Genomic DNA, 13,999 nt, shown 5'->3' on the forward strand with positions numbered 1-13,999 from the left:
AATATTTATCAAAAGCTCGTGGCTCTTACTTTGATATGCAAAGAACCAAAGTCTTCCTCCAACATAATGAAAGAGGAGGAGAACCCAAAAGGGGCAATAGCAAGTTTGAAGCCTCGAGAAGTCCAACAAAGGTCATGAGTCGATGATGATTGGCAACAAGGATAACCCTATCAAAATGGTGCATGTAGATGACATGGTTGAGCACAGCGATACTGACCATGTCAACGGACCAAAGTAAAACCTCCAACCTCAGATGGAGAGATATTGCTCCTTCTTAGTACTATAGCCTCCCTGATCATCCATGCTAGCAAGGGAGTGGTTGGTCAGAAGAAAACTAAGGTGTATCAGTCTCACATTGCTTAGAGGAAGTATTAGCCAGGTGTGTTAGCGAAAATGATATATTATAATATTATTAGGAACCAAGATTAATCTGATGCCATTTATTAGGAACCAAGGTGTGTCAGGGAATGCAACAAAAGTTAAGATTTTGCATGGACACGTTTATTAGGAACCAAGATTAATCTCGGAGCCCATGACATCTTCCTATTTTATAATGACATCTGAATTCTTTTAAAAGGTAAGAACTAATCTCTATTTCTCTTTCCTCTTCCTCTGCCAAGTTTTTCATTGTTTACTGCAACATTGGTTGATGAACATCTCGAAACAAATGCAAAGGCTATGGTGAATGGCAAATGCACCCTTTCATCTCTTTCTTCTGTTACAGTTGACAAATTGTCTAGAATAGGAAAAAATCACCTGATTCCAGTCAAATTTAATTAACTTTAGCTGATTCTCGTTTATTTCTAGCAATAAGGCCTAAATATTGGCCAAACAGGATTGACCTTAGCTGATGCCAGTATGGATCACAAGTATTATGTTGGAATTGGTTCTATGACAAAGTATGGTGCATTGCTAAGGTACATCGGCATCAGTACACAAAGATAAAAAGTTGTAGAAAAGGGAAAAGGAAGGGGAAAACAGAAAAAAACTCAACTCTTATTTGCATGGAGCCCTTACCAATCCTTGAAATTCAGCGGGAAATTTGTTGATAATGGAGAGTGGTGAAATAGAAAAATACTAGTTCCAGATCAGGCAGTTGATGTGCAATAGGAACAAGTAGACATGGATAACAAGGCATGGCATAATTAATGCTGCAGTACATGTCTTGGTCCTTGTAACATGATGGTTTTATAACATGTGGAACATCTCCTTGGTTAGAGGCCTAAAGCATCTGAAACCCCCTCGTTGACATTTTAAGTGGAGATGTATTTGTTTTTCAATATGCATGTGTACAACTATATTTTGTGAGTGTGTTTGTTTGTTCAACTGCTGTATCAGTATAACAGGGGCGAATCACCCTTGCAATCTTTAATGTGGGCGAACCGCATGGCATGGTGGAAGACGGATTTTAAATCAAGTTTGTTTTTGTCATACTTTTCTCCCTTTATCTGTGTTGCCATGCAGACACAGATGTTTGTTATGTCCTTGCTTTTATATATATTCCTTCTCTTTCTTGTACATCAATTTTGTTGAGGAAATTTTGGTTTTTTTGTTGCAGTTGTCAGATTCCATTGTTGTTGTCAAGCGTGGGGATTGTACCTATGCCACCAAGGCAAGAATTGCAGAGTCTAGTGGTGCTGCAGGTTTGTTAGTGATAAATGATGATGAAGGTAAATTTGATTGCTTTGTTTTCCCCATTTTCAAGTACATGTCTGATAAGAAATTATTATAGAAACTATCCATTTTTTGTGTTTGCTAACATTTTATCTGCTATAACTCAGATCTTACTGAAATGGTGTGCAGCAAAAACGAAACTCTACTAAATATTACTATTCCTGTTGTTATGATACCAAAGTCAGCAGGGGAAAATATTACGGCATCCTTGTCTAGTGGAGGCAAGGGTGAGTTTCCAATGTATATAGGCTTTTAGTCTCATTAATATTTTTCCTTAGTGTTCCAGTTTTATAGTTTAAATTTTAATTTTTTTTCCTCGAATAGAGATTCTCATCTGCACTATCTGGATAAGGCCCTAATATGAATATGGATTCATATTGAACTAAAAACAAATCTGGATTTTTATAACTGAAACATGTAAAAAAGAACATGTTGCATTAATTGCTAACTCATAACATTTCCTCAGTGTCTGAGATTGACTGTTCTATTTATCTCTACGAGTTTACCGCCAACCAAATTAAAGAATCATCGATCCATATCTACAGTAACTAAAACTACTTATTAGGTCACCTTAATAACATAATTTGTGCTTTTCATGCCCATGTAAATAATTTATATTTATTGCCTTTAATATAAGAACATGCCTTATGTTTTTTAAGTGCCTTCTCTTCAGATACTTATATTGTAATATTAAGGAACATATCTTGCCATAAAAATTGCAAACAATTTAATATAATTTTGTGTATCGATACTTCTTTAGTATTTTATTTGAGATTCTCTTATTAAAGGTAATTTTTAACATTACAGTGGATGTCCTACTATATGCACCTACTCGGCCCATTATAGACATCTCAGTGGTCTTTTTGGCATTAATGTCTGTTGGATCCATTATCAGTGCCTCGCTTTGGGATGACTTCAGTGCACATGATCAGGTTGATGAGCACTATAATCAATTGAGACGGAAGGTTTTTAGTTGCAACCTTTAAATTTTAACTAATGCCATGTTATTTTTAGTTTCCTTATTAAAGCAAACAATTTTGTCTAAAAGGACTATCACCAGTGCTTTCTTAGTAATTGTATGCTTTTGAAAGGACATAAGTTGTGACCATTTGTATATTATAAACAAGTTTTTTTATGAACTAAAAGTTTTTGGCTAGATTTTGTCAAATCAGGAGTGTGAAGTTACAAGGTGCAAGTGCATTGATGACTGTTGTTCACTAATCTGTTTGTACTTGATATTATTATCTTTGATGATCTATTTATTATAGCTTGGCTTGGAATTACCTAGTTTAGTTTACTACCCTACCATTCATGGTTTCTGGTCAGACATAATAACTTGCAAGAAATTTACTCAACATATTTTTGTTCTCATTGTCATTTATCTAATGACTTGAGGTTATATATACCCTATCATTGTCATTTATCATATGTTTCATGTACATATGTGTCTATAACTGTGTGCAAGTTTGCATATGCATAACTGCACTAACAACTGTTTGAGCTTTACACTAGTCATTTGAGGTGCACGCACGAAATGCCTTATATAATGCTGGATGTATAACATGAAAGGATTCTTAAATTGCATGAAAAAAATCTGAGAATCTTGCCTACATTCATGATATATGTTATTAACATAATCAATACATGGAAACTAAAGAAATATATGAATTATGCACAAGGATTACTTGCTTCCCCAAGATCTATAAGCAAAATATAGAAGTCCATTTCACTTAGTTGTGCACATGTATGGAACACATTACAAGGACCTGCTTTCTGTTCTTCATAGTTGTCCATATGTATGAAACACATCCTAAGGACTGGTCTACAATTTGTTTAGTCTCACAACATGATGTGCACAATAGTACTTATATTGCACCATGCACATGTATGGTGCTATAAGGAGCTAGATTGGCATGTGATTTACTTCTGGATATGCATGAGGAGGCAATTATTAGGTTAGATGAGGCTAATTACGATGCTATCATTATGATTTGACTCTACAAGCCTGATAAGATTGTAAGGTTTTCTTTTTCTTTTTTTTTTTGGTTAGGGTCTTTTGGTGGGTTGAGGAGGAAGTGTTGACTGAATGTAGTTTGAAGTGATTTTAGAGTGGATTTGGCTAATTTTCATGTTTGACTGGTGGATATTGTTGCTCAGATGTGTGGTTGTGACTCATGATGACCATAAATTGGTCATGGGATGTCTTTGGGGCAGCCAAGGCCAGTCATGGAGATTTTCTCGAAGATTTTTCTAAGGGCGGCATGCCTTGTGCTAGCTGGTGGATGAAATAGATGTGCCAGAAAGACAATAAAAAAGAAGTAAAAGAAAAAGATAGTGAAAAGGAAGAAGAATAAGGGAATAAAATGTTCTCCATACCTAGGTGGCTACTGATGGAGAAGTTGATGGATGCTCCTTTGACATCTTGTTGAGGTACCTGCAGGGAGGATGAGAAGAGAGGAGGGAAGTGTAGGATAGGTATGAGGTAGAGACTGGATGAGAAGCAAGAAACCCTAGAGATTGTAATAGTTATCATCATTTTTCAGATTTAAATTGATGAACTTGATTATGCTTATGCCCCTCGGACTGGAATAGATGCTCAAAGCCTCAAACCAAAATGGAATTTTGGGAACGTTAGATAAAATTATTCAATAAATATATTCAATTGAAAATATTATAATTGGAGGGTATAGAACGGTCATATGGGAAGAGATCAAGAGAACATGTTGAATTTGAAAGAAGGCATGAGGATTTTGGATAAGGTGAGAGGAAGGAAGAGGATGGTATGATTTTAGATTTTACTGGTATATATGATTTTATTTTTAATACTCACCTTAAGAAAAGAAACAAACATTTAGTTACTTGTAAGAATGAAATAATTATAATCAGATTGATTTTTTTCCTCATTGGAAAGGTAGATATGGTTATACCTATCAAAGATTGATAGATTAACATAGATTGATGACGGTAGATATATGTTTTAGAAAATGAAATAGAAAAAGAATGGTAAAAAATTTCATTAGAAGTAGATGGTGAAATTTCAAAGATAACAATGTAAGTCAGGGTTCTCAATTTTGATGTGTACCGCCCGGTACGAGGGGTACGTGTCGGTCTGAGAGGATATCGGTACGCGGACTGCCCTCTACTAGTTGGTACTAGTTTTTTGACCCCGTATCGGGCGATACAAGGTTTGTATTGCATGGTAACAGTCGAAATCCGATCGTTATTGAGGCGTACCGGTCGGTATGTTCGAATTTCAATCGTTACCGAGGTGTACCCATTGGTACACCCTGGATTTCGACCGTTACTGAGGTGTACCTATCGATTCGCCTCAGTATTTTTGGATCGTTACCTCCAGACATTTTTGGAGGTTTTTCAGCACTTCTTGAGCATACCGCTAGTACGCCCAGGCATACTATTGGTATGCCTTGATATGTATCATACCGACCCCTACTGTACCAAGCAGGGCTCGATACACTGGTACAGATCAAAATTGAGAACCTTGATTTAAGTTTCTTAAAAAATAGAATAATAAAAAGAGGAGGTTTGAAAATTGGATGAGAATAATATATTTGCTGCACAAACTTTTTATGGCCACTAACATGATAGAGGAGATTCATGATGAATCTAATAATACTGGTGTTACTTTAAGAGAGAGTGGTTGGAGGTGCGAGGAATTCTTGAATGCAAAATTAAAAGATTATGTTATAAGTATTGGAAAATTTGTAAAAATGAGGAGAATTTTTAAAAATATAAAGCAACAAAAAAGAGGTAAAAATTATAAATATAACAAAGATATAATGCTTCTGATAATTTTTATAATAAGCTATACACTAAGGATGAGAAAGGATATTTTTTGGATTACTAAAGCTAGAGAAAGATATAACAAAAATTTGAAGACCCTTTTGATTTAACCATGATATTATTTTATATAAAACTCAATGGTGGGACCCAAAATAGCTAGGACATTATGGCTATATTGTTGCTGTATGTAATGGAAATATGTTAAATCCAAATTACATATAATTTTATCTCTTTCTTTTGTCAATATATAGTCCTCGTAAAAGCAGAGTAGTTAATATATTGCTCTACTCTAATGCACAGGATCAACCTAGTGCCGAGATGAATGAAGAAGATTCTGAGAAGGAAACCGTTGAAATCAAAGCAGTGGGAGCTATATCTTTTGTTATAGTAGCATCAGCCTTCCTGGTGCTGCTCTTCTTCTTTATGTCTTATTCGTTTGTCTTGCTGCTGATCGTGTTATTCTGCATCGCTGGTTCACAGGTATAGGATATGCCAGAACCTTGTTCCTGTAAGAATTATTTTGTCAATAGCAGTTAGGTTACTTGGATTTTATTAGCTGTTTCACGTTTTTCTGATGTATCTTTCAAAGTTTCTGTATATCAGGGATTGCATGCCTGTCTGTTATCAATTATTCTAAGGTATGTTTGAATGAACTTGAGTTATAGTTTGTTGCACACAATTTTTTAATGTACTTGCTGTAGTGGTAAATTTTTCTTTACTTTTTTGTTAATTTCCTATTCAACTCTATTATCCAGAGTTTTCAAAGGCTGTAGGCAGATGAGGATAAACATTCCCATTTTTGGGGAGGTTACAATTCTTTCTATCATCCTTCTACCATTTTGCTTTGCTTTTGCCATTTCATGGGCTATAAATCGACATTCACCACACTCGTGGATTGGCCAAGATATTCTTGTAAGATATTTCTGACAGATATATTTCTTGTGTCTTTTACTAGACTAAACTTGTCATTATTTTGAACTTCACTTTTGATTCAGAATTATTGTTATTCATGTACATGAATTTAGAAACCTTCTTGCAGTTTCATTATTTAATTTTAGTATCTAACACCACACACTTGCAGTTATAGTTGAGAGTAAACGTTTGTTTAGACACTTAAAGCTATGTTTCAGCACTTCACAAATTAACATGTCTATTCTTTTACTGGTTGACATTTTTACAAACATAGAATGATGAGATACCATTCAATATGTCATGCTTAGATATAAATCCTTAACTAAAACACTTGTGTCTAGCTGGCTGAAATATTAAAAGCGCTATGCAATATGCACTTGGGTGAAAATCAGGTGCTCACTGGGGACATGTACTGGATGAAAATCAAGTGTTCTGATAAAAGTGTGTTTGAAAAGTTACTTAGCTTCTGATAGTACCAGATTGTCTAAGGATACAAGATCACTATCACAATGGAGATGGTGAGAGTTCTAAAAAAGTTTATGATCTTGTATTGATTATACAGTGCAGGCTGCCATACCATAATGCCAGATCAATTATTGATATTTTCTTTCCTTGCTTGTCATTTTCACAGTGACAGTGAGAATACCAGCACCCACTTTAATGACAAACCAAGCTTCACTCAAAAATTAAAGGATTGTGGTTTTGATATGTTACATTCTGTATCATGCCAAACTTTTTGAGTTGACAAGGTACTGATAACCAAAATTTGGGCTAACAAAACTGAAATTAAAAAAAAGTTCATTTTAATACCTTAGAAATTGACCATCTGGTTTATTTTTTCAATCAGTCAGTCTGTTTTTTCCTTAGCTTCCTCATCAGATCTCCTTTTCAATCATCATTGTGTTGTACTTCTTACCTTACTTCCGCTTTATGCCAATGCTTCGCATTGCCAATGAGGAGGCTGGAGGTAGGAGAGACATTGGGAACAACTATATTCCAATTTTGATGTACATTTTTCATTTTATGCTGCATAGATCTTCACTTGCTTTTTCTTTCTTTGTCTTTTTTCACAGCTGGCAACATTATAATGCTATGCTGGCAGCACAAAACCAAAGCCAGTGTGAGCTGAAACATCTAGTTTTAGCAAAATTTTGAAGTTTTGAGTTTGGGTTAAGCCAGGTCCACTAGGAGCCTGGTACTTGGTATTTTATCATTTTATGTATAGTATTTATTGTAGAGACTGAACAACATCTACTTTAATAGCTTACCAAGGCTCAGTTATCTATTAAGAGAGGTCCACTTGGAACCTATTTGCCTAAGATTTTATGCAAAATAGATTGTAGATATTCTCGATCATTGTATGCTATACTTTTTGTACAATGGTTTCAGATAAGAACTGAGAGTATTCATTATCACCTAAATGGATCACTTCTTGGAAAGGAGTAAATAAGGATTCTGATTTTAAATAAAATTAAAATGGAAAAAAAATTAAAATGGAAAAAATGTATCTAAAACTGTTTTTTAATTGAAAAGAACATAAATAAATTTTTTGATTATTAGGAATATATATGCTACTTGAAAATAATGGTTCTTACATGTAAAAGATTTTATAGGGTGCTATCACGTCATCATTTTCTTTCACTGTTCCAAATTAGCACTCAACTATGTGCACTATGTTTCAATCAGCTGGTACATCTATCATCTCTTCTCCATCAGTTAAATATGCTTTGAATGCATCTACATTAGCCATAGAATCTCTGTGGCTCCCATCAGCTCTTTTTGAGGTCACATGTGAATCTCCAGGCATGCATGAGGACATGGCCTTAATGAATGAAGATCCCATCCTTTATAATATGAAATGATCTGGCACCTCCAATCTAATTTTTGTTGGTACATCTTTCTCACTTGTTTGCATTTTTTTTGCTCTCTTTCCCTTTTTGAATTGCAAGCAATATGTGTAGCTGACAAGCAGGGAGCCATGGTTCAAAATATCAACCATAGCAGTCAGTATGGACCAGTATATACTAGTTTGATGCTTGACTGATATACGGACTTGATAATTTGTCTACTTCTATTCAATATAAGGTGTATCCGGTACACATACCATGTCAGGCAGTCTGGTCAAAATTTGTCCAGTATATACGGATGTATTAGGCACTAAATTTATCATCCAATTTCCTTACTGATCCAGCCATTTGATCCCTCTCCCATCTGAACTAGAACCAGTTCCTCTCTTTCACTTAATAATCTTAATTGCTTCCAAATTCATTTCTATAACTCCCAATCTTTATTAAATCTTAGCAAATCATGGATCAAACTCGAGAAAGGAGGATCATTTTTTGAAAAGTCAAGATAATTATGAAACCAAAGTTTAACTTTTTTCTGTTATTTTCATTAATTGAACCTTTTTTGAGATATTTTAATCTTAACTTTATGGTTACATGCTTAAGAATGTAAAAGGCTTCTAGATCTATGCATTTCCACTATTTTAATTTCTTTTGTAGATCTACTTCATTCCACAATGGATTTATGCAAATTTTGTATAAAATTAAAAACTACCTCATTCCAAGCTGGAGAAGTCAGCTAGAACTGCACGGTAACGATCTAGATTCGCATGGATTTGGACTAGATTCTCATGTTTGATAGCTGGTCCAACCCTACTAGGATGAGTATCAATAAATTTCCAGGTGTGTTGACAAAGTCTTCCACAAGTCAGTTGATGAATCAAATCAGATTCACGATCTGTGTTACATTCGTGGTCTGATGGATCCACAATACGTTCATGGTCTGATGGAGACTATGGTAAATGAGATTAGACATAAGTTCATTGTACAAGTGTCACCTATAATGATGTTAACTCCAAGAAAAATAATGAACATTTGATGGACTACAAAGACATCTTTTAAAATCCATTATTATGATGGATGTTAGTGATAAGCCAAAGGTGAAGATAAAAGTGGCAAAGACAGAGAGCATTGCCCATTTTATTTACAGTTATCGTTTGGTGAACACGGTGATACAGAGATCATATCATTAGGTGAACTTGTATCACTCTTATTATTGTCCACTTCATCTCTTTGAAGCCCATCCAATAAAGAAAGGTTGGACTCAAGGTGATGTTCACTTTAGTGATTGGGTTAGCTCCTGTTATTCTTGTTGGATGGGAAAATCATTGAGAAGTACATTTAATCATCTGAATGCAGTAGATAAAATTGTTATCGGTGTGTAGCCACATGTAGTTAAGCACCAGGATTATATAGTAAAGAGTTTAAACATGGACCATATATATCACTTAATACACATTGCCAAATAGGAGATTAAGAATGTACTCCCTGGTGCAGAGAGTTGTGAAGTTGAGTGGTGGTTATAATTTAGAGGATTCATATCACACTCAAATAAAGTGCATTGAGGGTCATATTAGAGACCACTTCGTTTAGTAATTACAAACATAATTGATCCACATTTGTGTTGTTACATACCAAAAGGTAACAATCAACTTTCATACAGATGCTTGAAGAAGATGATGTATATTCATTATAACATGTGACTAAGGCTATGCTGCCATGAGCTAGACAAAGAAACAGAGGAACTAGTGTCAGAACCCATTTGGTTTGGACTATGAAGTTCTATCACAATAACTTGGATCTGATGATAGATCAATTATGCATAACAATAGAGAGGCAGGGTGATCCTTTTCTGGATGAGGTTGGGGATCTATCCCATCTATCTCCTTGCGACTTAGAGGAAGGGAGAGGACCAATAGGATTCATAAGCCAAGGCTCCTCAATATGAGGAGCAGGACCTAATGTAACGATGTGCTTGTGTTATAGGCAACCAATCGCACATGGGCCATGGTTCAGCACATTAGAGTCGATTATTCTGTTATCACAGCAAGGAAAAGGTCATTTATTATCGTCTGTTGATTTATTGGACATAAATGATGAAGAACAGGTAGAATTGGATGATTAGACTTCTCCCTCAAATTTTGTATTTTGTAAAATCTTTGAAGATGACATTGAGATAGATAGTAGTGTGTCCACTGATGATGGTGGCTAGGACCAGGGTTTTTACCTTCCCACTTTGCAGACAAAGGAACCTGGAGCATCAGTTGAGGAACAATATTTCACCTATGCCACCCAGAGATGATAACAGTGCACATTGATCCACCCAACAGAGATTATATAATATTAAGTTAGATACAAGTTCTTCGTATTCAGTCTTTTTATCAGTATTGTTCTCGTGACCAACAGTTTCATGGCGATAGGTGGTCGTTCTTCTAGTAATTTGACACATTATATGACTGACAACACCTGTATAGTGATGACAATGATAGTTATATTGCCCCATAGCTAAGGCAACCTTGATCTAACCACAAGATGATATATAACTATGGCTGCATAGCTAATGCACATGGATCTAATCATAGGTCAAGGTTTTAAAATCATGATCCTATAATGGTTTCAAATCTTTTGATATTCTACCATAATGTTATGATACTGGTGTATCAGACGATATACTGACCTATAGTAGCAACTGAGAGATTAAAAAATAATAATAATACTGACCGATAGTATACTAGACCATATGGTCCTTCCTTAGATCAGTAAATACCAGTCATTATGCCCTGTACCAACCAATATTTGACACTTTGGCTTAGATGATCTCCCAAACTTTTGCACTTGAGCTTACTACATTTAACTGTTCATATGCTATTATTTAATCTGCAGTTAATTACAGAAAGGAATCTCATTCTCTTGTCATTCTCTGAGTAAATGTATAATAAATGTGCAATTAAGTGTAGGAAGGACATTCATTCTTGTGCATTTGATGAATATGCAAAATTTTCCTACCATCTGCTTCAAGATGGGGCGCACACATTTTTCAGAATAATCTTTCTTTGATTAAAAACTTTCTCTATAATTAATTCAGGGTATATCTTTAATGATAACAGTGTTGCGAGTGCTCCAATTACCAAATATAAAGGTAATATGAAGGCAAAATTTTATTGTGCTGAGCTAACAAAATTTCTGCATCTGATATTTGCACTTATTTTCAGGTGGCTTCACTTCTTCTTTGCTGTGCATTTTTCTATGACATATTCTGGGTTTTCATCTCACCCCTCATATTTCATGAAAGCGTAATGATTGCAGTAAGTTCCTATCTTGTTTTCTTGATCTTCATTTTGTCAACACCTTTTTTTATATGTGAAACAGTGAAAGTACTTTTATTTGTGTGTTGTCATAAAGAGGGTACCAAGCCAAGTACTTCTAAATGCACTTGAATGCAAGCTATGGAGTTGCTTTATCTTGTAACCATCTTTGGAAAACACTCTCCAAACTCTCAAGCTATGTTATTAGTTTTCTTGCATAATGGCTATTTTAAGTAACCCAAGGATGTCTTGCGGCCAAAAGGTGTGGATAAATGTATCTCACTTAGAATGAACCTAGGACCAAGGTTCTGTAAACCGATTGCCTCAGTCAAAACAGTCCAACTTTTACGTGTCTGACAACTGACCACTACACGAACCAGATAATTTTGTCTGATTTGATCCTAAATTAAGCTTAATTCCCAGTAAGTTCAACACAGGACTTACCAAACGGTAAGGTGACAGATACCAGCTGTAACTTACTGCCTGGGAGTATGTCTTGGCTGTTGTAGCATCTCCTGCTTGCCGCAGCACCACGTTCCTGCCTCCTCCTTGCCACTATTGTTGCTCCTTCACCTCCTTACTGGTTTGTCTCTGCATTGTGGCCTCCCCTCTGCCTCATGGTATTCCTCCTCTGTATCTCTCTCTTTCTCTTTCTGCTTGTAGTGGTCTGATTACTATCGACTAGTAGCAAACTGTACTAACAGTCAATACACTGTATGGTACTAGTACCACACAGATCTGGCCATTGACATGTATCTGTAATAGACTGAGATTTAATCCTTGCTTGAAAAGCCAAAGTTGTGTCACAAATGAGTAATATATATCAGCAAAGGCAGTAAATGGTTAGAAGACAAGGAAATATGAAGAGGTCAGAGACACGAAAGAACTGAAGAGACAGGAGAGGGATTATACAAGGTTTCTTACTTTCAGATTGGCTTCAAAATTGATTATTCTTCTTCTGTTGGGGATGGTAGCTGCCTGTTTTCAGAAATTGACCAGGGAACAAATACCAATTAAATCCAATCAATTGGCAAACCAATTATCATGGTTCACCTTACTGGTCTATACTGGTGTTTTAACTAGTTATCGGTAGTCGGTACAGTATGCACCGAACTATACTGAACAATACCGATACTAACATATGGTACATGGGGGTGTACCGATGTACCACCCATACTAGTCTCCTATCCGACCGGTACATACAGCTCGTACCGAGCGGTACACCATGGTACGGTGAACCTTACCGATAATAATTAAATCCTTTCAAAAGACAAGGCAAATAATGATTAAATCGGTCAATTAGGACACATAATAACAATCATTCTAGTCCAGTTAGAAACAAAGAACAATAACAGTGGAAATAAAAGTTAGTCCAAAAAGATATGTGTAAGCAATATGGAAATTGACCCACAAAGGAAGCAGTGACCAACAAAATAAAACCCCAGAATTAAGAATCATCAATTGAATGCCTCAATAATATGCATCCAAATTTTATCAACTTTTAATCAGTATGAATGAATTTAGTTGTAGACATCAAATGGATACTAATTTTTTTAAACATGTATGTTTAAATCAATTTTTTGTACCAACTAGATACATGACTGATCCAAATTTTGGTTGAGATAGGTCGATATTGGATGTGACTATTATATGCATCCAGGGTCATATGAGACAAATAATTAATAAACTAATTTAAATCTATGTTTACTATATAGAAAAGATTTAATGCAAATGTGTAAAACAAAAACCTAATAGTACGCATTAATTAATCAAATAAAGGCTTTCTAGTTTCAATATAGCTAAATTTAACACCTTAAATATAGCTCAATATTCAGATATCAGTAGAACCAAGTCTGTATTTACTTTTGGAGGATTCTGGATTAGCTGGAATCGTATGCAAATCTGAGTTATATGATGGATACACATATGTAATTGCATCTTGCTCAACATAATATATAGACGAATTCAGACAAAGCTAACCCATTTTCTCCCTAATACTTCCTTGATTCTTTCACTATGAAGTTTCTCAACTTAGGAAAAAATGTTGTTGAAAGATTGCCCTTTGTTTGTGATCCATGATCCATGATTCTTGTGTGTAACTAATACCCTAGTAAAGAAACGATGTATCTAGTGCACGAGGCTTCCATCAATAAGGAGTCTGGGGTCAATGTACTCAACCTTACCTTGAAATATAAAGAGATTGTTCCTGTGATTCAAACCCTGCCATGATAATTTTTCCATAAGTAGTTTGTTACCATGTGCTGTTAAGATCCTGCTGTGATGATGATGACCAAATGATGGTTGATTGCAGATGCAAGTCCTTGTTTGCTAAAGAGAGTCTGCATTAGGTTATAGCTCAGGTTAAAGAGAGACGATGATCAATTAAGTCAAAAATATTTTTGTCCATTATAGCTCAGGTCAATTGAACTTGTAGTTATGTAAGTCTATTATGCACATTAATGA

At 35.2% G+C, this 13,999-nt stretch overlaps 1 protein-coding gene across 5 annotated transcripts in view; it reads left to right on the forward strand.

Moving 5' to 3' along the window:
* Positions 1-13,999, forward strand: part of LOC103971521 (signal peptide peptidase-like 2) — a 29,173-nt gene that overhangs the window by 7,473 nt on the left and 7,701 nt on the right. For all 5 annotated transcript variants that reach the window (XR_010502289.1, XR_010502290.1, XM_018820750.2 and 2 more), the window contains exons 3-10: positions 1,559-1,670; positions 1,782-1,901; positions 2,482-2,639; positions 5,776-5,955; positions 6,079-6,113; positions 6,231-6,387; positions 11,317-11,370; positions 11,444-11,536. Coding sequence is in view for 3 of the 5 variants with exons in the window: in XM_018820750.2 (XP_018676295.2) it covers positions 1,559-1,670; positions 1,782-1,901; positions 2,482-2,639; positions 5,776-5,955; positions 6,079-6,113; positions 6,231-6,387; positions 11,317-11,370; positions 11,444-11,536 (909 nt within the window). In the remaining 2 variants the exon portion in view is untranslated. The remainder of the gene's footprint in view (positions 1-1,558; positions 1,671-1,781; positions 1,902-2,481; positions 2,640-5,775; positions 5,956-6,078; positions 6,114-6,230; positions 6,388-11,316; positions 11,371-11,443; positions 11,537-13,999) is intronic.

The sequence above is a fragment of the Musa acuminata genome, chromosome BXJ3-11, assembly GCF_036884655.1.
Source record: "Musa acuminata AAA Group cultivar baxijiao chromosome BXJ3-11, Cavendish_Baxijiao_AAA, whole genome shotgun sequence".
In the NCBI taxonomy this organism is placed as follows: Eukaryota; Viridiplantae; Streptophyta; class Magnoliopsida; order Zingiberales; family Musaceae; genus Musa; species Musa acuminata.